The sequence below is a fragment of the Nannobrachium achirus genome, assembly GCF_963921795.1.
Source record: "Nannobrachium achirus genome assembly, chromosome: 8".
NCBI lineage: Eukaryota > Metazoa > Chordata > Actinopteri > Myctophiformes > Myctophidae > Nannobrachium > Nannobrachium achirus.
The window spans coordinates 14832561-14860485 of NC_137817.1; the positions used below are offsets into that span (position 1 = coordinate 14832561).

The following is a 27925-nucleotide window of genomic DNA, read 5'->3' on the forward strand; positions in this document are numbered from 1 at the left end:
TGGATCTGCTACTTTTTACGCTTTCGTGTGACGCAATGGTATGATCAAGCAGGGCGTTGTATTTCTAGAAAAAACACAAAAAAGTTAGAACATGGAGATAAGAGGTTTCTGCCCCCGACAGCAACTATACCGTCACTGTCGGGCAGAAACCTTGTATCTCCAAGTTTCAAATTTGTAGGTTTTTTCGTAAAAGTAAAGCCCTGCTTCGTCACACAAGGCTGTCGCACAACACTAGTGAAAATTGAAATTATAAATACAAAAGGAACGGTTTTGGACAGGTTTCAACCCGACAATAATATGAAACATTATAGATACAAGGTTTATCGTCACTGTCGAGCAGAAACCTTGTATCTCCAAGTTTCAAATTTGTATGTTTTTTCGTAAAGTAAAGCCCTGCTTCATCACACAACACTGTCGCACAACACTAGTGAAAATAGCCGATCTACAAGCACACAACGCCTCGCACCGCCTCGCACCGCGAGGCGTTGTGTGCTTGTAGATCAGCTATTTTCACTCGTTTAAATCATTTTTTAAAGGATTAATACAAAACGAACGGTTTTGGACATACAATGTTTTCCACCCGACAACGATATGAAAAATCATAGATATACAAGGTTTCCGGCCGACCGGGACGGCTTGTAATTGTCCTCGGCTCGCTCTCTGATGTCACGCTCCATCATGTCAGAGGAACCCAGGCGGTCCAGAGAGGTGACGCAAGGCTAGTGGAGAGGCTAGTCGTCGCCGTGGTGACGGTGGTCTCCTCCCGAGGTCACGTGACATGACGCAGACGGTCCCATTGGCTCTCGCTCTAAAAAGGCCCCGCAGACCTGAGCCATGTGTCTGCTCGCCAGGCTGTCATGAAGAAGCTGTCTCGTCTCGTTCCGTTCCGTTTCCTATCCAGCTGCTCTTATAACATCATTAAGACCCGAGGTCTTCTTGCTGTATCAGTGTGCTGCTAACACCTTTTTCAAGTCAAGGAGGCCTAAATTGATATGTATTTGGGCCGACCCTCATCTCTAATTATTTAGTTCCAGGGAACCCACAGAAGCAAAGATTTTAGTTAAAAATGTTCGCTTTAGAAATATATACTGTATATATTAGCGACATTTTTCATGGTAAAAATTAATAAATAGCAGATCTGCAAGCTCATAGGTTGGCAGGAAGTGACACGCTATGAGCTTGTATATCTGCTATTTTGAATAGCCAAAGTATAAAATAATGGTTACAGTGGTTATACGGATGCTTTTAATGGGTTAAGTCTTTGCTTGGCATCTGCCCTCACCATCTCTCTCTCTCTCTCTCTCTCTCTCTCTCTCTCTCTCTCTCTCTCTCTCTCTGTTCATTCTCCCACTCACACTCTCCTTTTCCGCCTTTGCTGTATTAACCACATGAACCCCAGCATGCCTATTCTGCCAAATATAGCATGATGCGTCGTGGAGCTTACAGAGATGCTATTTTTGGCATTGAGATTTGGTGTAGAGGGGGGGAAAGAAGGGAGCGTATATTATAGAGCGCTCTCAGGCAAAGTATGTACTGTAGGGTCAAATTGGTTAACGCTATATCCCTATTCCCTATCATCCCCATTTTGGTTCATACATTTTTGGCAAAAATAGTAGATCTACAAGCTCACAAAAATGTGATGTGAGCGTGATGTCCCACGTTGTGAGCTATTTTTGGCTCTGAGATTTGGTGGAGCAGGAAAAAAGGCGGGGATCGGGAAGAAAGCCACAGGGACCCCGGTCCACTATAGTAGGATATTGTAGGGCATTCACCAACTATTCGAATATTCGAATATCAAAGTCACTATTCGACGTTGTTCACCGAAGACGAATATTCGCTTTTTTTTTTTCTCTTTAAAAAATATATAGTTTATAAAGCTTGGCTAGATAGGAAGTCATAAGAATGAGTTGTCAGTGCCCCTGGTGGATGAATTTGTTAATGCTCTATACCAGGGGTTCTCAAACTTTTTTAGGCCGTGACCCCCAAAATAAACATATTTGAACTGGGGACCCCCACCCTGACAAGCACTTGGAATTGTAGGTATTACATTTAATGTGACTCGGTTCCACAGATAAATATTGTGAAAATAGCAGATCTACATGCTGACAACGCCTCTTGCTTACTTAATATTTGACAGTTTGGCCAGTTTGGCCAGTCCTGTCGAATATTCGACTATTTGAATACTTTGAGGTCGAATAATTCGAATACTAAAAATCACTATTCGTGAATGCCCTAGTATATTGTTGTCGGGCAGAAACCTCTTATATTCTAACTGTATGTGTTTTTTCGTAAATGTATTCACAAACGCATCAAAAGTAGCAGATCCACAAGCTCGAGTTTCGAGTGAAAAAACAAAACAAAAAAAAACATCACACGTATGCAGCTGGGACGTATCATCTGTGACGATCAGCCTAAAGACAAAGTCATCTGGGTTTTGGGTCTCGCAACATCATACCCCTCGTTCAGGTGACCCAGCCGGGGTTGATCAAGTCCCGACTTACGTCCCAGTAGCTAGTACCCATGATCAGTCCTAATAGAGAAAGACAGGGCCACATTTCATTCGGGAGTGGTGGATTCTTGAGACTTAAAGATCGGGTCCTACTTTTGAATTTGAAGTCTGAAAAGTGACAGTTTTGAACATAATATGAGGTTTCCACCCGACAGAGACGATATAAGATATAAGTGGTTAAGCCAAATGTATACTTTGTTGTACAATTCTCTCTCTCTCTCTCTCTCTCTCTCTCTCTCTCTCTGTCTCTCTCAGATACTGCCATGCAGCGAAGTATAACTTAGATTTTACTTATCATCACTCTCTCTCTCTCTCTCTCTCTCTGTCTGCCCCTGGAGCCAGTGTGACTCGTCCAGCTGATGAGTGACACGGCGCCGCCAGCGTCTCATGAATAGGGAGTGATAAATATGGAGCCATCACCCATCACTCACGACAGCACCAGAGGTCTGTACGACAACATGACAAATGTTTGACCACAAGCTGCTTCCAGACGACAGATAAAGATTACTTTAATGGAACGCTTTAACGCTTTAAGCCATAATTTGTCGCATATATAGCGGAATACAAGTTAAATAAAGCCTAGGGATTCGGCCAAATATCTCCAGTATGTCAGCCAAAAAAATGGGATATCACCATTTTCTTTATCAGTGCCTCACAGTCACTAACATTTAAAGTCAATGAATGATTATTTTAAAAGTAGCCCTTATTATCAGAAAGACTCAGTGGCCTCAGGATCAGTGGAACCACTACATTAAGATCCTGTCCATGCTTGTCCCAAGAAAAGCTCAAACTGTGAGAAGTATCTTTCAGTCGATTTAACAGGCTTCCTCCAGTCCGAAATGGTGATGAATAATTGCCATAATGGAAGTATCAATGGATAACAAATGCATTTTGGACCGAACGTCAGAGGATTAGAGCTACGTACAAACAAATGGACTTGTTTTTCTGCAGTATGAAAGTAAAACATACATGCTGGATGACAGAGCATGTGTGATGAGGAGAAAAGGACAAGAAAAGAAGCGAGAGGGAGAGAGAAACATGGACACCAAGCCAAAGGGGCAGAGAGAGTGCAGAGAGAGGAGAGGTGGCTGAAGGAAAGAGTGAAAAGCAGAGTGAACCAGTGGAACCCAACAGAATCAAGTGTACCACCCGAATCCCCCTATAAGTTGAGATATTAGGCTTCTGGGCTTCAGGCTGAGCTACTCACATGCACTCCCTCCCCACTAGGAAACCTGATCCTGGTGTCAATGTATATATAATAATAATAATATGGGCCCCACACCTTGGGGAGTTGTTTCTCATAGTACATTTGCACATACGTGAAATGTATTTTACCCATCCTATAACTAGGAGCAGTGAGCAGCCATATGTGGCGCTCGGGGAGCATTTAGGGGTTAAGGGTCTTGCTCAGGGACACATCGACACATAGCTGCCTGACTGGGAATCGTACCTGCGACAACCAGGAGCTCTGACTCCCCAGGCAGGCTAACCACTCAGCTACGGCTGCCCCTAACGGGCGGATAAGATCCAGGATTCAAGTCAGGGTCTCTCGTGTGGAAAACCAAACATCTTGCTATAGGGCAAGAGGGAAAGAGGGAATCCCTTGGCCCAGGCAGATATTAGGCTATACTCTGCTACACAAGCATGACCAGGGTGAATGGAAAAGAGAACTGAAGTCATTACAGAAGCAGCATGTTTTCCTTTTTTTGAAGCGGTGAAAACCGCTTCCAATGAGTGGCTTTGTGTGTCCCACACCCATATATGGTCATTTCAGTCCAGAATGAACAGGCTTTTTCGAAAACAAAATGTCTGTCACCTCATGTCCATATATGGTCATTTCAGTCCAGAATGAACAGGTTTTATCTGTCCCGTATGTCCAGAATATCAGTCCAGAATGAATAGGCTTTTTCAAAAAGCAAAATGTGTGTCCCATGTCCATATATGGCCATTTCAGTTCAGAATGAACAGGTTTTATCTGTCCTGTACGTCCAGAATATGTGTGTAGTGTCCCTCCCGGTCTGATGATCGGATACTTTGAGGATTGGTCAAGCTTCACATGATAATTCGGCCCTCCAGATAAAATCATTCATTCATTCAGAATATATAAAGAATGTAGAATTCAGAATATATAAAGAATGTATAGATCACAGAGTTCATAACTCTAGAACACATAGAATAGTTCACCGCTTCACTTCGAACCGAGGTTTGATTTTTTTTAACCACTTAAGCCCTCTATACTTTGTTGTATGACAAATATCACATTGCATTGTGAGCTTGCAGATCATCCATTTTTGATTAAAAGATAAATAAATAAATCCAAATCTGAACATTTGTGCCTATATACAGTACATGGGCAAAATGCCAGGTTTAAAGTGGCAAAGGTGAGATGTCAAGTAAAGGTTTCTCTCGCCTATGGCACTGCTTCTGACCTTTGACAGCTGATGCCACTTTACCGACCAATGGTATGGCTTGTTGTTGCCTCTAGAGCCCGCCCACCACCATCCCATCACTCTGAGGGATTAAAGGCAGCCTAAGCCCTCCACAGCCCTGCTGCCTGCCTGCCGTCAACCACTTAGGAGAGTTTTCATACAGTTCTCTACAGACAAGCTACCAGTACCAACATGACAGCAGAGAGAAGATGATGAAGCTAATACAGCACCTGTATACACACATGGACTTTAACTCCATGCATATCGTTGCTTCCAGGGAGAAACCTGCTATCTCCAAAAAAACACAAATGTGTTTTTTCTGTAAATTAACGTCCTACGTGATCATACTACAGCGTCAGACAAACGCATCAAAAGTAGCAGATGTCGAAACTTGAAACGTGGTGCGAAGCGACGCGTTTTGAGCTTGTAGATCTGCTACTTTTGCCGTTTTTGAATTTGAATTCAGAAGAGTAACACGTTTGGATGTATGAGGCTTCCACCAAATGTCCAAATTATATCTACACACAGGCACATATGAGCACTAATACAAACTCGCACACGTACTGTATTTTCATACACGTGCACTCATACAGAATCTAAATACTATCCACAAGCACACACAAGCACACACATGCACATTCACAGTTCACACACGTACTGCATCTCTACATGTGTGCACAGTACACACATATTCTGTATTCTATGTACACACGTGCAAGTGGCTCAGGAGGTATAGAGCGGCAGCTTCGGAAACGAAAGGTGCTCAGTTCACTCCCAGGCTCCCCCAGAGTTAGAGTCAAAGTGTCCTTGAGCAATACACTGAATACCTAATTACTCCCAATGAGCAGGTTGGTGCTTTGCATGGCTTCCTCCACTGTCTGTGTGTGAATGGGTGAATGTAATGCACACTGAAAAGCGCTTTGGATAAAGGTGATACAAATATATATATATATGCACCGTTTATAGTGTATCTCCATACTCAAGATCCTGCACACATGCACCAGTCCCACATCAGTAGGCTATTTGAGCTTAGGCACGGCGACGGCAGATGACAACGGCAACCGTAAATGATCATCGCTCGATAGATCAACCTGCCGCCGTAGCAGCCGTCTGTACTATGCCAGAAGGTCCCTTTACACGTTGCGCCTAAAACGTCTGCTCCATAGACGCGTCGCCATGGGAACCAAAGCGTTCAGTGAAAGGGGTGGGACCCCATCGCCGACGGCTTTTTGCTTAACAATTTGGACCGCAGAAACGGGCTCCTTAAATTCCCCAGTGTTCATTAAAGAGGAACCAACAACCTGGCTGTAAAAAACCTACACTGGCCTCTATAGGTTGAAACTATCTGTAGTTGCAATTGCTGGGAGCGTGTCGATGCAACGTAGCCGACGCTGGTGAATGCTAACCGGGTGAATGTTAACCACTATGCCTAAAGCTAACCCAAACCTCTGTAAACCTAACCCTAAAACCTAACCCTTAGTCGAACTAATGGCACATAGAAATATCGAGCCTAAGCCCAATTGTTTAGGTTGCACTGCTGGTCTGATGTAATAGAACCGTTGACACCTGAGGAAAAACTGGTACTGGACATGATTAGGGCATGTCCAGGTGAGGCGAGCACGAGCAGTGCAACCTAATTGCACCTGCGCATCACTAGTTATCAGAGACTTTTGTGTCGGCGTGTGTATTACTCTTTAAAACCACAAGTACTCTTTACTAGTGGTGGTACTGTTTTTTTACTCTTTAGAGAACAACTAGCTTTGTCTTTTGCACATCTGGTCTGGAGCAGATACAAACTGATCTATTAGTGCTGTGTTATACGTGATACGGAGGCATACGCCATATACTGTGAAGAAAAAATCTGATAGGCGTTATGCACTGGAGTATGCGCTGGCCACATGAATGGCCTTGGATCGTAGATTATAGTATGCCCTAAAAAAATCTAGAACACACCACTGATGTGTATGTGTGTGTGCGTGTGTGCGTGCGTGCCCGTGGAAATGACCGCATACAGCAAGCCCGGGTATGAAAACCGGGTGAACAGAAACCAGGCATTCCAACCGGTACCGTACACGGCAGAAAGCCTGGCTGATGACGAGATGGTCAAAACGACACAACTCACCTCCCGATCATAGTAGAGTGCTGTTGCACAGCGGCCTCCAGGAGGCGCTCTAGGATGGTCCATTCCCCCATGGCTGGCTTCAGGAGGAGGCATCCACCACCGGGCACAGGAGATCAGCCCTGGGCCCACTCCTTGTGGGCTTCCAGTTCAATAGGGGCACCGAGGAGGTCCGTCACCCGCGACTGGACGCGTGCTCCAGCTGGTGAGGTGAGGGGTGGTGGTGGTGCTGGTGGGCGGGGTGAAGGCCGGCGGTGCTGCGGGTGGAGGAGAGTCCAGAATAAAGGGATGTCTGAAACAGGGTTTTTTTCAACAGGGGGCCCGGGACCCCTAGGGGGTCCTCAGAGTTACTACAGGGGATCCTCCAGATCTTTGTGTAATAGGATAATTCTTTTAAACGAACAACTTGAACCCTCGCATCCCTCCGAGGAGATCTTTGCCAAAAATAGCGGATCTACAAGAGCTTGTAGAGCGGCTATTTTTGGCAAATAGGTTTGGAGTGAAAGTTCAAATTTACTAAGTATCGACAATTTAAGTGGTTAAATGTCTGAAAAAAAAAACACATTAACACGAATCCAACATAGACTGATGACACTCAAACACGTCTATGAAATCTGTCGATGAAATCGATGAAAGTCTGAACACAATTCTATACAATATGTAGTGGCATCTCCCTGTCAGCTAAGGGGTCCTTGGCCTGAAAACGTTGAAGACCCCTGGTCTAAAATAACTGGGATCCCTTGAAGTAGCTCACTGACTGCTATATCGACTCCATCCCTTCCCTAGCCTGGTCTTCATTGGCACACACGCACTAACCTGAGATGTTTGGATCAAAGCTTATCAACTGGCACACATCCACACTCGCCTGTGTGTGTGTGCGTGCACGTGTGCGTGTGTGTGTGTGTGTGTATCTGTCTGTTCCTATAGCTTGCGGCCGGTCACGCCCCCCCAACTGCTTCTGGACCTGCACCTGTTCTGAGATCACGTTGAGTTTCTTTCACTACTTTCTCTCTGTCTCTCTCTCTCTCTTTATTTCGCTACCGTAGCCAGCACCAGTCCTCGGGGTACACCTGACCCCGGTTACCTCCCAAACAGCTGGTTTGTGCATTTCATACACTCACTCACTCACAGACTGACTCACTGACTCAAAGCACGCCTGGTCTAACACACACACACACACACACACACACACACACACACACACACACACACACACACACACACACACACACACACTCTCTCTCTCTCTCGCACACAGCAATTCTCTTTACTAGTAGTGCTGGCTCCAGTATTTTCAAATAAGCATTGTAAGGAGTCCTAAACATCCATTAGTGCAAACAGATAATAAGCATCACTCACACACACTACCACTCGCCCTCACACACACACACACACACTCACTCACGCTTTGACAGCATCTCGGTACTCTCAGGTCCATGCGCTCACGTGAGCCCAAGTAAGCAGCGCTCCTCCATGTCTCTGGTCTCTCCTCCAGTCCTCCATCCTCTTTCTTCTTCTTCTTTTCTCCCTCCTCCACGCGTCCTGCTTTCCTCCTGGCTTTGGGAGAATCCTCCTGTCTCCCCCTCACGTTGTTCCTGTGACTGTTCTCTTCCTCTCTGTCCCCACTGCTCCCTCCTCCAGTCCTCCTCCTCCTCCTCCTCTTGTTGGGTTCACACACCGCCAGTCACCGCCGCTCAAGCAGAGCTTGCTCCCTCGCTGCCTTCTCTGTCTCTCTCCGCTAGATAGTGTGTGAGAAACACTGGGAGGGAGAAGCTCTCCACTCCTCCCTTTTACCCTCTCTCTCTCTCTCTTTCTCTCTCTCTCTCTCTCCCTGAGTGGCGGAGGAGAGGAAGCTCTTTCTTTTCTATCCTTCGCCCCTCACATTGTTTACAATTCTCAATGTGTTTACACACACATTCTCTCTCTCTCTCTGTCTCTCGGTACCTTCCACCTGCCTGCCTCCCTCTCCTCACCTCTCACTCTCTCTACCAGTAGACACAATCTGTGCGTGTGTCCAGAGGATTAGTGAGAGGAGGAATCATCTCTCCGCTCCTCCCCCTCCATCCCTCCCTCCCTCTCTCTCCCCTCATTCTTCTTTACCACCCCCCCACCACCTCTCTCTCTCTCTCTCTCTCTCTCTCTCTCTCTCTCTCTCTCTCTCTCTCTCTCTCTCTCTCTCCCCTCCTTCACCACCCACTGATCCACTCCAACCACCACCAACCACCACAACCCACTCTCTATTAACCCCCCATGCATTTCTCTGTCCGTTTTCCTCTTTATTTTGCCTCACCATTCCTGGTTTTGTGGTTGCAAAAATCTCTCTCTTTATCTACCTCAGTTTGTATTGATTCGTGCTTAGTTTCACGACCATTACTTGGTCATGCATGTCGGCGGGTGCGCACGGCCGCAACGCGAGCTCACACGTGCGCACACACACACATAGGGGGAGGGAAATGGGAGAGGCAGGTCAAAGGATGCTGGACCAGAGAATGAGAGATGGTGAGAGAGAGGAGGAGGGAGATAGTGATCAGGGGAATAAGAGAGCCAGGGGTATTGATAGTGTGTGTGTGTGTGTGTGTGTGTGTGTGTGTGTGTGTGTGTGCGTGCGTGCCTAAGTGCATGCATGTGTAGTCAGATGATGCTGTGTGTACTCATGCAAGCCCTCTGAGATGTAACATCACAAGACATCAGTGGGAGCTGGTTTGCATCCTGTACTGTATATTATACATAATGTGCAATAGGTGAATATCTCTCTCTTTTGACCATCTGTGCAACACAAAACTTGCTTTCGTTAGGAACAAATATCCCCTTCATCTCTCTCTCTCACTCACTCACACACACACACACAGAGACATGGGGAACATCCACCCAGATGAGAAGATTTGGCCAGTCCTCACGTTTGAAGGGTCTATTTAAGGACATGGTTTAGGGTTAGGGTTAGAATTAGGGTAAGCATATGCATGTAGTGGGGGAGGTTTATGGCCTATACAAAATGTAACGTATATAATATATGCATGCTTTGCCCACTTTCAACCAGCTGTTTTGACCATGTCATAATAGGCTTGACATTTTAAGGTAGATTTCTTTCGGAGGGAAAGAAATCTACCTTGGGAGAGGGGGGGTGCCAATTTAGCAAAAGAATCAGATCTACAGTACAAACTCACAATTCTCTATTTGAACTATTCATCATTATTATGAAGTGTATAGGGCTTAAGTGGTAACTGGTAAGTGATGACTCGACGGTGCCGGAGCGCTCCAAACTGTGAGGCACAGGACATCAAAGATGAAAATGCTAATGAGTATTTTCACACTTTTCACACTCCTCCTTTATCTCCAAGTCTGCCAGCCAACAGAAGCAGAACAGAATGGAGGAGTGTAGTCATCTATATTCCTAACAACCCCTGGGAGAAGTAAAGATGTATAGTCTTCTCCACGCCAACGTAATCTGGCAAGATCAGCGTCTCGCGCGTGCTATGGGAGTAAGACGAGGAGAAGAAAACATATTGTCACTGACCGCCAGAAACCTCGTATCTCCAAGTTTCAAATTAGCATGTTTTTTCCCCCGTAAATTAGAGCACTGCCTCATCATATAACACTGGTGCACAAAACTAGTGAAAATAGCAGATCTACAAGCACACTAAAATCTTCTTTTTTTGTAATGATGAATAAAAACAGTTTTGGACATACAGTACAAGGATTCCACCTGACAACAATGATATACAGCTTGGGCTCCAGATTGCTGCTGTCTGCGCGCACGCACACACACACACACACACACACACACACACACACACACACACACACACACACACACACACACACACACACACACACACACACACACACACACACACACACACAGTAAAGACTGGTGGACGGACAGGACCAGGCAGATGGCAAAAAGTTACACACATACACACACACACACACACACACACACACACACCAGGTGGTAGCCTTCCAACGACCTGTGTGTGCTCCACCCCTTTCAATTGTTCATATTTTATTTTGATTGTATTATATTGATTGTATTGTACTGTGCACACTTCTGCTTTGACAATGTAAACGTATGTCTTATCATGCCAACAAAGCCCTTTGAATGTAATTGAATTGAATTGAAGTGTGTGTGTGTGTGTGTGTGTGTGTGTGTGTGTGTGTGTGTGTGTGTGTGTGTGTGTGCGCGCGCGCGTGCGTGCGTGCGTGCGTGCGTGCGTGCGTGTGTGTGTGTGTGTGTGTGTGTGAGAGAGAGAGACAGAGTATGGATGGATAGGGGAGGTTGATCATGTGTTTTGGGCAGCTAGGTGGGTGCGGGGCTTATGCATGCACACTCCCAAGCAGGGGTGTCACACCAAATTCTGGGTCCTGGGTACAAGGATTCACTGCGGGGCCATTGTGCTTTAACTATTGAAAAATAGCAGATATACAAGCTCACAGCGCGCTGCGAGCTTGTAGATCTGCTATTTTTGAAAAATCATGAAAATCTTTGAATAATCCTTTGAGGTTTTTTGAAAAACCTATGTTTCTATGTCAGTGGAGCTCAAACCTTTTCATGTGAAGGACCCCCAAAATGGTATGTATTTGGCCACGGAACCCCATCTCAAAATATTGAGTTCCAGGGACCCCCAGAAGCAAAATTTGAGTTACAAATGTTCACTTAATACATATATATTCAAAGATTTGCACACATTTTCACGACTTTTCAAAAATAGCAGATCTACAAGCTGTGAGCTTGTATATCTGCTATTTTTCAATAGCTAAAGTATAAAATGATTGAGGCCCCTCCACCACCTTGGGCCCTAGTAACTCAGTCCCACTTTCCTACCCCTTGTGACGCCCCTGCTCCCAAGGTAACGAAAGATTACTATTTTCACACTAATTAACAGATAAGAGGCTTTGGAAGCGCTCCAGGCAACCCCAGGGGTGTGTGTATGTGTCCTTGTCCACACCAGCAGGGACATTGAAGGCAATTATGGTTTAAGCCAGTGAGTTGGAATCAATTATCACAGCCCAACTCCCCCCAGCCTGTGTACTTTGCCCCCCCCTCCTCCCATATCTTCAGTTTTGACCAAGAAGAAATTACACAACCATTCCATCCAAATGATATAGCTTTACATTTTGTTTTCAAAGTAATTGCATAACATGAAGTATTTAAAAATAGAAATCTTATGAAGGCTTGTGATATCATTTTGCATTTATCTACGTTTGCTTTTGTTGGGATAAACTAAGACTGCAGACTACCGATGAAGGAAAATAACACTGGACTGAAGTTTCTTTACGTACAAGTTCCTTGATTTAAAACCCTCTCAATGACAGTCGGCTCAAGCGTCAAACACAATCCCCTTTTCCGTCCGTTTAAATACATCTCCTTTTCACTCCAATTCTTCGACCACCTAACCCATTATTGATTCTTGGTGCTTACGACTTCCCTTACTTAAGTTCCTTGATAAGAGTGTGTGCTCACTGCCTAAATTGTTGATTGCATGTGACATTTACCTGATCAGGTCAGTTTGTACCAGACAAGCCGTGGCATTAGATGGTTTCAAGTACACAAAGCAGCATGGCTTAGTTTAAACAGTCCAGACAAACAAACATCATGTAGAGCCGTAGCTCTGACCATACGCACAGGGTTTTTCCAGGAAATTCGGGATGAAGCTTACTGCTAGTCACGTGTAACCTTGTTAGAAAAACAATTTGAGAAGCAGTGCGGTTTTGTGAGTCATAGAAGGCCTTAAAGGAGTGTAAATCCCAACCTTCCTTGAAAACCGCTCCGAAAAGCTACTCAAACTGGTAACAAAAGTTAGCCTAACCTTACCTCCCCCTGACCTGTTGTAAATACCATTTTATCTTTGCATTGCGATTTTTTTCCTGTCATTCAATGTTATAAAAAAGGACCCCAAATGAAACAAGCCCAAAAGCTTTTCAGGCACCTTTTAGTTGACCTTGTACCAGTGAACTGTACTGCAGGGGTTTTCAAAGTGGGTGCCGCAAGATAATTTGATATTTGGAATTTATTTGGCCACTTAAATATTTAGTATCACTTTAAGTACAAAGTTATTTTCAGTCAGTTCTAACCAAAATGGCTATCTCAATGTTTACTCACAACATAAATCTCTACTAGATGGCTTAAATATAAGGTGCTGGAAGTGAAAATTATAACGTAGGGGTACCTTGGATGAAAATATTTAGGGGTACCTTTTCCTATGCAAACTTCTAATAGTCTTCAATCGGCTACAGGTGTGGGCACAATGCAAGTGGACTGCCTTAATTCTGAACCTGTGTTCCTCTGGGGTGAACCATGAAAATAGTAGATTACAAAAGTTTCAACGTGTTGAGCTTGCAGATCAGCCATTTTCTGCAAAGAGATTGTAGAGGGAAACACTACTAGATGATCTCATACAGAGCCTTGGGTGACTCCGGTTATCGAAGCGTATACAGTAGGGTTGAAGTGGTTGAATGAATCATATACGACTGCCTCCTAATGGAACATTGCTTTTATTTTTATTTATTAGCAGGACGAATCATCCACAATCTGAATAAGAACAAAGCATAGCAGTAGGTTATCATCAACTGCTATGCAACACATTCCAATTCGACAGTGTACATAAATTACATGGCATTGTAATTTTATAAAGCTCAACAGTATGATATATATTTATAAAGTACAACAAAAACAGATCACCAGCCCTTTTAAATCTTGTTTAATACAAGATATTTCAAACTTTAGAAATGCCAGTCTTTGCTGGGTTGCATATAGCAACTGTAATAATCATGGTATTACATACACACCCACAAAAAAAGGTCTTGCTCAGATAACCAGGCTGTGAACAGCAGGCACTTTCAGAGTGCCTGTTTGTATATATAATATACACAGTTCTATCATGTATTTACTGTGGCTGTAGCCAGATCTTCCGTGGTCAGATGGTGACCTCTCTGAAAGCCCTCTTCTCCTGGTACTTCACCTTGTGCTTTCTCACGAACCTAAGATGAATTAAAAAAAAAAGTAAGGGGAGGCAGGACCGGTGAGATATAAGAGGGATGGGACAACAAAACAATATATATATAGCCAGAACGAACATGGACAATATGTAGATTATGAATACAGATTAATTGTATTAAAGTTATTAATCAGCATTTCCATGATCAGATACTGGGGTTCCTGGTGATAAGATGTTACATAAAGAGAGAAGGTCCTTACTTGGCTCTCTCTCTGGGTTCTATCAGATTCCTCTTCTGAAGGCTCTTGAAGCGGTCTTTGAGGATGCTGCCCTCTGGCTGCAACACAGAGACATGACATGTACAGGAAAAACTCATCAACTGAGCAGTAAAACAATAGTCTTTCAATATCCCAAAGTAACCATAAAGTAAAAGCAACTACAACACTTGAGAGGGCAAGGGGGGTAGGTATGGGATTGAAGTGTCAATTAGAGAGGGACTGTTGACTGCATGAGCCCTAGCTCTGGTCCATAGCGTTAGTGGAGTTCTCCCCAACGCTATGTTCCTCTACCTCCCAAATCCTTGGCAAATACGGAAAGACCCGTCGTCTGGTCCGAAAACAACAAAAACGGTTTCGCCCCTCACCAAACCAAAGATATCAGTGGACAGTTGAAAGCTTACTCTACTTAGTGGACGCAGTCTGGGCCCCCCACCACACGCTTAAAATACATTTATGGGGCGAAATGAAAAATATTCTACCGGATGTACCAGAGCTACATGAGCCCATGTCTCAACTCTGGGGCAAACATTTGCACTTTCTGGAAGCCAAGCTTGTTATGTTGCAGTGATGTTACTAGGTTTTCAATGTAATGGGTCCCGGGACCCACAGGTGGTCATTCAAATGGGTCCCAGAAAAGTTTTATGAGTCCTCACTACTATGTTTTCGAGCGCTGTGAGCTTGTAGATCGGCTATTTTCAAAATGTTTGCCTATTTCTTATATTTATTTTACAATTTGGCTAATGTTTGAACTTAGAACTACTAAAACTACTAAAACATGTGCCCCTAATGAATTTGGGCGCGCAAAATGGCGTCGGACATCGGTGGAATCAAAACATTGATGTTTCTATCGCCTGTTTAAGACTTTCTACGTGGATTTTATTCCTGTTAACGTAGGGTAAAGTAGGATGCTTTCACCCATGAACAATGGTGGTGTCTGTGGAATTTTAAAATGTTTTTCTTTTACCGCGACCCGGTAAATTATCTTAACATGGACTCCAATGGAGGCGCATCCCCGGGACCCCAGGACCATGACATGAATGAGTCCCTGGGCGACTTGAAGGAGTTTTTGATGCGGGATGCGCACGTAATGACATCACTGAATGTTGTTATTTGATACAGATACTAGTACAGTGCCCTGGGGAGCTCATTCCATCCAACTATGAACACTCTTCATAGTTGGGTCTAAGTGGTCAACAGCGGTTTGTCGATGCATACAAGAAAATGTCAAGATAATACCAGCAGCCAGCACGTGCACCCCTTCTAATATTTAGTCATTGAAAGTTAATCGTGTGCAGTTTGTGTAACAAAGCTCAACAAATTTGATGTTCAGTGGCGAAGATTCTCTATATGAAGAATCTGGATGGCATTGCCAAACTGCCTGTGGGAATGCAAGTACTGTGGTGATCTGAAGAAAAACTTCTGAATTTTATTGACTAATGAAGTGGAACACATGAATTCCTAGAACAGACATCTTCGAATTGGGCAAGTTATGAAAACTGCATCCTGCCCATCAGTCTGTTCATTATGGCTTCAAACACCACCACTCGATAAAGAGGCACTTTTCTAAATTGATTTGTTATATTGTTGCATTGACATTTGCATAATTTTCCCCCCAAAGGATTTAGTCTTTGGGAATCTACCACCGAATGCCAATAATTTGCTTGGATGCCATCATGACAAGTTCTGATTTTAATTTCTTTGTGTGCATCGATATCCTCAGATCCCAGGGGTCTGTTAACATAACATCCACCCCGAGCTCCAGGGTGATCTTCACATTCCCAAAGAGGGAATACTGGGAGCGCAAGGATGGGTTCATCATGGGACACGCACGTTTTTTCCTGGCAGCTAGACATTCCAATTTAAGACATTAACAATGGCAGCCCAACTGGGTCCCATATACAGTCTCAGCATGTGAAACAGTGTCCCAATTCTGGGGACAAACATCCAAAGTGTAGAGGGGAAAAGGAGAGGGTGCCAAGTGTAAAACCCAGGCGGATTCTGGTCAAAAGGGTATATAGGGTTTAAGTGGTTAATACTGCAACTGTGATATGAATCTCCTCAACACACACGAGAATCAGAATCCTTCACTTTAGAGAAAGAATCCTAGCCTGACACTCATCCTGAATTGACATTTCGTTTCACTCCATTATTCAGTCTGAAGTTGCTTCCACCCAGGGCGATTGCTGGGATGGGCGTTGCCAAAGAGGCAGTCTTCTGCGATTGCTTCACTGTCTGACCAACACAACAGTAGCAAAGCAGATGACGTAATGTTTATGTGTGGCTGGCTAGTGGCTAGCCTGTTGCTTGCTAGTGCTACTTTCTAACCAAAGAAACAGGCAGAATAGGAGCACTACGAACTAGGAATTAAACACAACATAACATGCCTGCTACTGGTGTTTCATAACGAGATCGATACGGATCGCATTTTACCGCGACGTACGGTACGGCGGCGGCGCTGGTTTACTTGGAAACGCACATGAGTTCTGGGAAACCCCCACCCACGCTGATTCACGACGCTGATTTGCCGTCCGGATTTTCGAACGAGGAAAGCCTCTTCAATGAGACCCCTGAATCGCCAAAACAAAAATTTAAAGGGGTGTGGCTAGCGATTCAGGGTCTGGAACTAGGCTAAAAGAATCCCTCTTCAACACAATAAAGTGAGAGAAATGGGTAAATAAAGTTGTAATGGTAGGTAGTATTGATGCATTACCTTGAGTCTGCGTAGGGAGCCCGCCAACTCATCACTCAGCTGTACCTCCATGTCCTGTGGCTGGAACCTGAACATGAGCAGAAAACAGGAACCATTAGACACAAGAGCAGTTCCATCCCTGCTACACACTTCATACTGTGATGTCCTGGCATCTAGACATCTTGGCATTCTGCCACACCATTAAGATGGCAACTACAAAGTTGCAAGTACAAACGTCTAGCCATAATTAAAGCATTGAGAACATCTGCACACTTATTTCTTACAATAAATAATATGTACAGTTCTAGCATGAACATTAAAGTCTCAGTATCAAAGAGTGAAAGGTTGGTGGGGAATGGTTTAAGGACATTAAGGGTACAACAGTTAATCTAAAAATATTTGGGAGGAATATTTTTAGAAGTTCCCTTCTCTTTAAAATGTTTCTCTAAAAGCAAAAATGACTGATCTACAGGCTCACAACGCATGGAAATGCACCGTTAACATGTAGATCTGCTATTTTCACCATCTGTTTATTTTTAAAAAATCGGGATAAACTGGGTTAATCAATTTAGACGTGAAAAGAAAAAGCCCTAGGACATACTTTTGTCTACCAAGGCGTCTGGGCTGACTCAAGGCCGCCTCCTCGTTGGCTTTCCTCTGTGCCCGTCTCTCCTTGGTCCTCTGCTCCCGCTGTTTGACCGCAACTTTGATGGAGCGCAGCTGGAACAGCTGCTGCCGCCGGCCTGCCAGCTGCCGAGCCATTTTCCGCCGCTGCGCCTGTGGTCGTGTGGAGAGAGGACCAGGAAAACATTGAGAGGCTGTGCCAAGATTCTGAACTCTCCTTGTTGTTCATCAGAAGCACTTCGTTGAGGGGTAGGTGAGGTTCACAAAGACATTTCTAAAATCGTATTATGAAAAGATAAAGTATCACAATTCTCAGTACATGCCAACTTTTTTTTTACCCAAACACCTGATTTCCCCCCTGCCCCCAGTCCCTTTTCCTAATTATATGTAGTATATTATGAACAGGGTATCTGCACATTTCCCAAGTACAAATTCAATACTTTTTAAGGCTTTTTAATACCTCTAAAAACACAAATGTAATACCATTACCGCGGCAACATAAAAAAAAAACGTTTACTATTATTGCATTGTTTATTGAATTGCATTGGATAAATATGTGTAAACAAGTAATATGATGCCATTCAGCATAACGACAGTAAGTAAACATGTACAGTGATGTTGCTAGATTTTCAATGTACCTGCACCACAGGTGGTCATTCAAATGTGTAAAATTTTGCATTGTGAGCTTTTAGATCGGCTATTTATAAAATGTTTGCCTCTTTCTTATATTATTTTACAATTTGGCCAATGTTTGAACATTTTTTATAGTATAGTTTTAGTATGTTGATTACTTTGGTACAATAATGGTATTTATTTCTTTTTCTTGAGGTAATAAAAAGGAAATTTACTCAAGTGCTGTACTTATAAGTACAATTTAAGGTACTTTTACTTTACTGGAGTAATTCCAATTTTCATCACTTTTACTTCTACTACACTACATCTCAGAGGCAAATATTGCACTTTTACTCCACTACAATTATTTGAAAACTTTAGTTAGTTACTTTGAAAAGTAGGCCTATAGCCTACATAACCACTTCAGCCATGGCTATTTTCAAAGGATATTATTTGGTAACATGTGAAACAGAATAATTGTCCATAATGAGTACTTTTACTTTTAGTCCTAAGTGTATACTTTACTCAAGTACATTTTTAATTCCGGACTTTTACTTGCAGTATAGATACTTTTACTCAAGTAAAACATTTGAGTATACTTTTCTCACCACTGTGTATATGGGGGCTCTCAGAAGAGGGGGGAGACCACTCAATGGGAGAGACGTAATAGGCCTACTATGAGAACGTGTAGAGCGCTCGGGTCGGGACTCGGGAGAGCTGTTGTAAATCACAGTTTCTCCGCTTTGAAAATCAGACGTCTTTTTATGACTTAATGAGTTTATGACTCTCTGCCAGCGTCACTCTAGCCTAGTAAACAACCAACTTCTAGCCTCACTCTGTACCGAGACGAGAAGCCAGAAACGGCAGTAGCTTTAGCATGTAGCTAAACGTAGCATCACATCACAGTGACAGAGCACGTTCATGTACACGGGAGCGAGCGAGCAGGGACCAGTCTCACTACGTTGAAGTTCAGTGGAGGCTGGAGCAGAGCGCTGTGGCTCCGCTGCATGCAGAAAGAGACAGACGGCAGGCACTTTCTGGCGAGGATATTAACGAAATGCTGTCTGCGACACCTTCATTCATTCTGCCCCAGATAAAATTCAATACCCCCACTCACACTATTCCATACTTTTTAAGACATTTTAAGGCCTTGAATTTCCAAAACTAAATTCAATACTTTTCAAGGCTTTTCAAGATCCGCGGACACCCTGATTATGAAAGCACTTTCAATCAAGCTCTTCAATTTGGCGTTTGGGAAATAGCAATAGCCAACCTTACATTTTAACCAATTAAGTCCTTTGTCATACAACAATTAACAATAGCATAACTGTTTACCTATGACATGGCCAAAACGGGGCAACGAAAGTGGTTAATTCACAGATGAGCTGAAGAAATGGGACTATTCTACATGCTTGTGTTTGCATCCTCAGATCCCAGGGGTCTGTTCACAAAACATCCCCCCTGAGCTCCAGGGTGATCTTCACATTCCCACAGAGAGAATACTGGGAGCGCAAGGATGGGTTCATCACTGGACACACATCAATGTAATTAACCCATTAAAACCAGGAAGCATTGAACAGCACGGACCAGCAGAAAGCTCAGTCTCCCGTCCTTACCTTGAACTTTAATGCCTTCTCTTTTTTCCTCTGTTTCTCAGTCTTCTTATCCGCTTGTGACACGGCTCCCACAGGCACCGACTCTTCATCCTCTGCCTCGTCCTCGTCTTCTTCCTCTACAAGTCCTTCCACCTGCTCCTGGAAGGTGGACTCCTGAAGACGGAACACACACACACACACACACTATGTCAGGACCAAACCAAGGTTTCAAATAGCTCATCTGGATCGTAACATGAGACAGGGTTCCCACACATCTTTACCAATTAATTTCCAAAACCTTTCCAGAATATTTAACCCGATTTCCAGGACTATATAACAATATATAATATATACAATATATAGTATATAACAATTCAGCTCAATAACGAGTCGCTTACTCCTATGTGCAATGCCTAAAGACAGGTAGTGTATGCCAGTGGTTCAACCTTTTCAGGCCGTGACCCCCCAAATAATCATATTTGAACGACACCCTGACGAGCACTAAGAGTAGAGGAATTTTTTATAACGCGGTTTTATTGTGAAAATAGCCGATCTACATGCTCACAACACCTCGCAACGCAATGTAGATCTGCATTTTTACAATTTCTGCCTCTAATATTTGACAATTTGGCCAATGTTGAATTTGTCATTTCAGAGGTATTAACAAAATCAATAACCAAAGACAATGCATAGCCATTTTTCCAGGACCCTTGATCAATACCCAAACTTTTCCAGTACTGGAAAAATATTTTTCTAATTTCAAAATATTTCCAGGAATTTCATGACCATGGGAACACTGATGAGAAAGCTTTATACATGCAATGGAATATCATCAAAACAAGGAGACCAACGTGTACCGTACCTGTGTGGCTTTGCTTTCCTTGTCGACAGCCAACTGTTTCCTTAGTCGTTCCTTAGCCTTTTCTTTTTTTACCTCCACTTCGTGAGCCTCCAATAGCAGGGCCTGTTACCATAGAAAAACAGGGGAGGATGTGTTAGTGCTCAATTTGACTCAAGAGGAACAGCATCATTCATAACAATACCTAGTATCCTCAGATCCCAGGGGTCTGTTAACATAACATCCACCCCTGAGCTCCAGGGTGATCTTCACATTCCCACAGAGGGAATACTGGGAGCGCAAGGATGGGTTCATCATGGGAAACGCGCGTCTAGTCCGTCTACTATTTGGCAACTGAATTTTCACATTCGAATTAAAAACACTTACAATTTGCTTCCTGCTCTTCCCCATTTCTCGCAACCGGGTTGCATACGTTCCAGGCATGATTCTTCCATCTTGAGGTAATCAAGTTGCTGAATCCTGCTCCAAATTGGCTATGCAATGCCTAGTTCTTTTGTTAAAGTTACTTTGAGATGCCTGTAATAGAATCCTTCTAGTTCAGTTCATATACCTGGGTGGTGAAGCAAGTTAACATTTTACCATCACCAAATTCAGAGTCAAAATATTGACTACATGGAAGTGTGTAAAAAAGGTTGGGTTGCCCTGGTCAACTCCAAATTTGGGCAAGGTTTCAGTGTATACATTCATAAATAAAAGGTTAAAATATTTCAAAAGGTATTTTTTAAAGGTAACTGGCTTACTGGGACTGTGGACCAGAGATTTGGCAGTAGTTTGTGAGATGAACTTCAGAGACAGATTTTATCAGACAACTAGCCTCTTGCAGAGCCACGGTGTAAAGAAATGAAATTTGCTTCAATTTTGAATATATTCCTGGAATTAGCCCTATTCACGGCCCGCCCACTCAGCAACTTCCTGGTGCTGAAGTCACGTTTTGAAGGGTAAAACCCTGCTAAAAGCCCATAGAGAAACCCTGCTAAAAGCCCATAGAGTTAACCCAGAAATCGCAAATTTAATGCAATTTCCGAATAGTAAAGTATAAAATACGGCTAGCATGATCAAGAACACAAGATAGTAAAAGGCACAAAGCATAATTTACTTTACCGTTCGAAATAATGATTTGTTGGCTTTAAGTCCAGTGATTTCTGTGTTATTTTACCCTTCAAAACTGACGTCAGCACCAGGAAGTTGCTGAGAATTTTGCTGAGTGGGCGGGCCGTGAATAGGGCTAATTGCATCATTTGTGGGGGACACATTTACAATTTAATGAGAATTAAATTGAGAATGTCCTTTAGTTATAGACAGATTGTGGTCATCAATTCAAATTTGTCCCTCATTTGGACAAATCCACAGAGCAGCAATCATAGCTGCGGTGTCAAGCAGCACCGCAACTACACAGCAGCAATCTGTGGATTTGTCTATAGGAGAACGGCAGATGGTTTAGAGATTGTAGCCATCAATTCCAATGTGTTCCACATTTATACTTACTAGAACGGCAGATGGTTTCAGTCAACGGACATTTTAAACTAAGTCGAGTGTGAGTAGAGATAGGGGTGGGCGACATGGAAAAATACAACATCACAATATTTTCCCAAGCTGTATCACGATACACGATTTTATCACGATTCTTTTTCACATTGGTTTTTATGGTTATTTTTCAAGTTACTTGACAAAAACTAGACTCTCTGGGTTCCTTTTGGGAGGTCTAAATTGAACTTTACAAGTATGTAACTCTGACAATATACAAATGAAACCAAGGTTTCATTTGTATACTGTCAGAGTTAAGTGGAGACCTTGACATTTTAAAGTTTGAGAGCTACTGATTTAGACCCAAATGCAGGTTTAAATTGAATTCTGCAATGAATCTCTGTATTAATGATTAAACAGGATTTCTTACAAGGCTCCCTCAATTGTATCACGATATATACGATACCTCTGAAAAGGCATATCGTGGAGACATTGTATCGTCTCAACGATAATTATCACCATATCGCCCACCCCTAAGTAGAGAGCTAGAATAGATATCAATATTCTAGAGGGGAAAAGTGAAACCAATTACTAGACTAGTGGGGTTACCTGATGGTCGAAGAAGTCTGGGTTGTAAGAACCACCAGGGGCGATCACTTCTACAGCAGGGAGAACAGATGGCTCCGCAGACGTCTTCTCTGGACGCTGACAGCCAAAACACAGCCGTGTTAGTTAACCTCCAGCAACACACACATCTACTAAAACAAAACCTAAAAATAAAAACTAAAATTCTCTCACCTTGACACGTTTCTTGCAAGTCTGTTGAAGGTACCATTGGTCCCCTTGATCCTCAGTCTCTTTAGCTGCAATTTGAAGGAAATTTAAAGTATGGGGATAAAGTATCAGGATAAACTGGGTTAATATTACAATATACTACTGTGCCGTCTCCTGCGTGTACTACATTTATGTACTGTAGTTATGTGCTGTTCCATTAAGCTAGATAAACTTTGAAGCAATTACTTTTATTATAGCAGGGCTCCAGACCAACATTTTACACCAGTGGCAGTACTGCCAGTCTGCCACCAAGTTCTTCAGTTAGAGGCAGCAGCACACACTTTTGGACACAAATGTTGTATCCAAGCTTTTGAGGCACGGTCACGGAACACTTTTAAGTTGCTACTTTTGCAGGAGAAGGCCATCACCATATACCATACAGCACAAGGCAGAGGGATTTGCATTTATATAGCACCTTTTATCTAAGGCTTTACAGAGACCGTGTATTACATTCACACCAACCGATGGTGGAGGCAACCATGCAAGGCACCAACCTGCTCACCGGGAGCAACTAGGGGTTCAGAGTCTTGCTCAAGGACTCTTCGACATCAACTCTGGGGGAGCCCAGGATCTAACTGGGAACCCTTACGGAACCATCCACCGGCAACTCTACCCCTGAGCCACTGCCGAAATATGCCTTCAGGATTTAAAAACATATTGAAACACCCAAAACAGCGAGTGGGACAGATTTACAGTGGCAAATGTTTGCAAATTGGTAGCCGACTGGAGCACTGCATCAAGGTATTTTTATAATTAATTGAAAGATGGAGTCTTTAGGAATTTACAGATTTTCAGTAAACTGCTTGGATGACAACTTTGAAACATTGTCAGATGAGCTGAAGAATTGTTGCATTGTGCGCAGTTATGGGATCTATAATTCTACATGCGTGTTTGCATCCTCAGATCCCAGGGGTCTGTTCACAAAACATCCCCCCTGAGCTCCAGGGTGATCTTCACATTCCCACAGAGAGAATACTGGGAGCGCAAGGATGGGTTCATCACTGGACACTAGGGGACGGGGTGCTACAATATAGTAACTGAAATCGAAAAATCGATTTTAATTTGCAACGATCTACTATCAATATGCAAACAGTAAGATATCCTACCGTTTGGCTTTGTATTGTATCGTTTTACAATGCAAATAATCGGTATCAAATAGTTTTGCAATGAAAATAATCGATTGAATGCATACCAAATACTTGTACCTTGTATTTAGCAACTTTAACTCTCCTACTGCCAGATCATTTATTTATTTATTGGGTCTGGCGCCATCAAAAAGCGGCTTACCTTTGCGACGTTATAGTAGATAGACAGACAGACATTTATTTATTTATTTTTATTTTTTTTGGTTGTGCAATAGTGCACTTTGGTCTGCCAGGCAGCAGAGGGCGGCGTCATGCGAGAATGAATGTGAATTTGCCTGTTATGTGTTGAAGAAGAAGAAGACCAGTCACTGGCCCCAGAGCCTTACAGCCAGAGGAAATCAACAAGGAAGTGAATTGTTCTCCGTTGATCTAACGCATAATGGATTTTTTTACACCATCACCGCGGAAAATGTGTTTACAGTAGACGGCCGCGCGACCCCTCATCAGCTTACAGTCATCAGACGAACGAACCGAACGAGCGCCGTATTGGCGGTAAGGTCTTGCGCAATCGGGCGAACGTGAACGTTCAAAGCGTGGGAAGAGTTAAGAAGAAAATTAAAAAGCGTCAAATTACTTTTCCATGCCATATAGCTACTCTTGGTCTATCGATAAATGTGTGTAATTTCAACCACGTCAACCATGTATCGTGTCTCGTAAAGTTCGCTATTAAATGTATCAGGGGGAGGGGGCACAAAAGTTGGAGAACTACGGGTTTAAAATACATTTGTAGAATCTCTCTTTGGGTTCATCTCTACCACTCATCTCTACCACTCACTCTCTCCAGCCCAAAGGTCAAAGAAGGGTCTTTCTGGGTCTTTGCTGGATCCTGTGGACCAAGCCTTCTTGGTCGTCGGAGCCACCGGGCGTCTGTTCAGCTGTTTCTGCCTCTGTGACACCTTGCCTTTGGCAGCCTGGTTCTCGATCCTCTCTGCAATGCGACGGAGCTTCTTGGCGTTGGGTTGCTGGTAGGAAAGCACACTGGAGGAGGAAAGAGGCAGAATAGATGATATGAATAGTTGAATATGGAGCGAGGCGAAAAGGGGTTGTCCATCCTATGTTGTGCGATGGTGTTCCCCAGTGAAAAAAATATCTCAAATCTACAAGCTCGCAAAGAGTCCAATATACTTTAGCTAAGAATGGACAAGGAGGTGCAGTAAACTGTTGTGCTTGCTTCCTAGTAGGACTATGCAATCCAACACTTTCTATTCTGTTTGTTGCTTGCATTGGATCTGCATAATTCTGCTCACGTTTCCCTGCCTCTGTTCAAATATTCTGAACAATACAGAGCTTGCTAGTTGTAAATGACACGCACCACATTAGAAATGACTCCTATGACAGCAACATCAAACCATACAACCAAAAAGCTCAAGCTTCTGAATAAGGATATGCTTGCTTTATTTCTCAGAACTAAGTTTTTTGCAGGGGGATGTGCACTTGCACCTATGTACTACTATTCACCTTCCTAGTCACAAAGTTAAAATATTAATTTAAATGCCTGATCTATAAAAACGTACAAATGTATTTATTATGAATTATTTAACACTGCAAGAGAGATTGCTGAAAGAAAGAAATGTATGTTGCCAACGCTAAAGAGAAAGACGATATTGACTTTTTTAATGAGCGTTAAAAAGTTGTGTCATCGTTCAACATCATCTTGCAACGATAGGACTGCCTTTGGGTTTAGGTTCATAGTCTGAATTAACAAAACACATCTACATCAACCTTGTGCTCATCTCTTGCTGCCAAGTGCAAAGATGTGCCTAATCTTGGAGGGAGTAAAGACAAGAGAAAGTGCTGTGTAGACTAAACTCACTCTTTGGGTGTAGGGACCAGGGAGTCATGCTTCAGTATCAGATCGATCCTCAGAGGGCGTGAGACCTTCCCTTTCCTCCTCCTCCCCGTAAGGGCCGTAACAGGTGGTTGTTCTTTAGAGAGAAGAAAAATATTGTCACATCAAATACCGACAAGCATGCCATCCTAACCACTTAAGCTCTGTTCAATACTTCATCACACAACAGTGTCTTCGTCACATGGCTAAGATAGCCCATCTCCAAGCTCACACCGCAGTGCTTTGTGAGCACGTAGTTTGGCTATTTAGTTGTGTTAAATGTTTTGCCTATGACATGCCAAAAACAGGGTTGAAACCAGCTGAAAGGGTTTCACTGGTGGCTGTTGAAAATGCATAGCTGGCTGCATTAGAGGCCATTTGTGAGTACAATCCATTTTGGAGGAAGGCTGGGTCGCATTAGTAAAATAAAATATGCACAAGCGGTGCGGCAGAACATGTGAAAATGATTACCCTTCTTCGGTGGGGTCTTCTCCTGGTTGCCAAGATCCACAAAGAACAGGCTTTCATCGGTCTTCTCAGATAGAAGGCCCCTGTTGAATGAAAATATTGTCATCGTCATGTCTCGGGTAGACTTGATCTGCTGAGAAACCAATGTTGTGTGGATGTCTGTTATTTAACCAGGTTATATTAAAGGCACACCAACGCGACCCCCTTTGTTTGTGAGAGGAACAAGTCCTGACCTGGGACTTTGCGTTTCATCTTCAAATTATTTTTCCTTTTACCCACCATGTATGATGTTACTTTGGGTTATTTGCAATTCAAATGAATAATAGAGAATGTGTACTGAAGAAATGTTGGATTGTGTGTGGTAATGGGATTATAAACTATTCTACATGCATGTGTTGGCATCCTCAGATCCCAGGGGTCTGTTCACAAAACATCCCCCCAGAGCTCCAGGGTGATCTTCACATTCCCACAGAGAGAATACTGGGAGCGCAAGGATGGGTTCATCACTGGACACACATCAATGTAATTAACCCATTCAAACCAGAAATGCTGTCATTTTAGATAGTTAGTGTGTGTGTGTGTGTGTGTGTGTGTGTGTGTGTGTGTGTGTGTGTGTGTGTGTGTGTGTGTGTGTGTGTGTGTAAATATAAACACAAAAACACGTAGGATTTTGAACAGGGGTTCTCAAAGAGTATATCTCTACAACAGTAGTTCTCAAACTTTAAAATGTCAAGGTAAGGTCTCCCCTTAACTCTGACAGTATACAAATGAAACCAGTCCAATTGGTTTTATTTGTATACTGTCAGTTACATACTTGTAAGGATCAATTTAGACCTCCCAAAAAGGAACCCAGAGAGTCCCTGGCATCCACATTGAGTGCCACTGCTCTACAAGATCATAACAAATACTATTAAATGGAATGGTCAAAACCCCAAATATGGGACAAAATAAATCTTATTCGTATATAAACGTAAAGACAAATCTCTGTGGTTGAAACTTTTAAGTAGGGCAAGTGATTTCCTTCCTAAACAAGTGGTGAAATAGCTCTACAATCTGGTAGCAATTAGCTTTGGAGGAGTGTTTGTTCATCAATGAGTCTCTCATGCTCTTTAAATAAAGAACATGTTCAGGTCTGGATACCAGTTTCATCCAATCAGAGGAGATAGAGGATAAACCAATATCCTCTATGTTTTAAACATATTTTATTATGATGAAGAGTTTCTCATCCCTCAGGCAGGCAGGCAGGGCCCCATGCTCACTCACCCTATGGCCCTCTCCTGTAGCCTGACGTCGTCCAGAAACTGCTCCACATCCTGGACGTCGCTGTGTTTGAGCCAGCTCTTCTTCTTGTTCTTGTTCACGCGCTTCTTCTTGGTGCTGTACAGGTCTGCGGCGTTCTTGGACGCGTTTACGGTCAGAAAACCGTCCTGTAAAGCCGCCACGCGTTTCCACTTCTTGGCTGGTGCCGCCATGTTGGAGAAAAAGACTGACAACAACACACGTGGGATCTTCTTCGACTCTTTTAAAGGAGTCGCCT

At 43.2% G+C, this 27925-nt stretch overlaps 2 protein-coding genes across 2 annotated transcripts in view; both read right to left on the reverse strand.

Moving 5' to 3' along the window:
* Nucleotides 1-7131, reverse strand: part of gjd1b (gap junction protein delta 1b) — a gene marked incomplete at both ends in the record, with an annotated part of 46275 nt that extends 39144 nt beyond the window's left edge. Inside the window, one exon of the mRNA XM_080731237.1 lies at nucleotides 7061-7131. Coding sequence (XP_080587363.1) covers nucleotides 7061-7131 — 71 coding nt within the window. The remainder of the gene's footprint in view (nucleotides 1-7060) is intronic.
* A 6402-nt stretch (nucleotides 7132-13533) lies between these two features.
* On the reverse strand, nucleotides 13534-27860 carry nop53 (NOP53 ribosome biogenesis factor; the record flags this gene model as incomplete). Its single annotated transcript, XM_080731005.1, has 12 exons — nucleotides 13534-14035; nucleotides 14253-14329; nucleotides 16981-17047; nucleotides 17561-17736; nucleotides 19812-19964; nucleotides 20653-20754; nucleotides 22723-22818; nucleotides 22912-22976; nucleotides 24868-25070; nucleotides 25906-26017; nucleotides 26392-26471; nucleotides 27652-27860. 12 exons carry the CDS (start codon nucleotides 27858-27860, stop codon nucleotides 13972-13974), a joined length of 1404 nt encoding a protein of 467 aa, XP_080587131.1. The 3' UTR covers nucleotides 13534-13971.
* Between the last annotated feature and the right edge of the window lie 65 nt (nucleotides 27861-27925).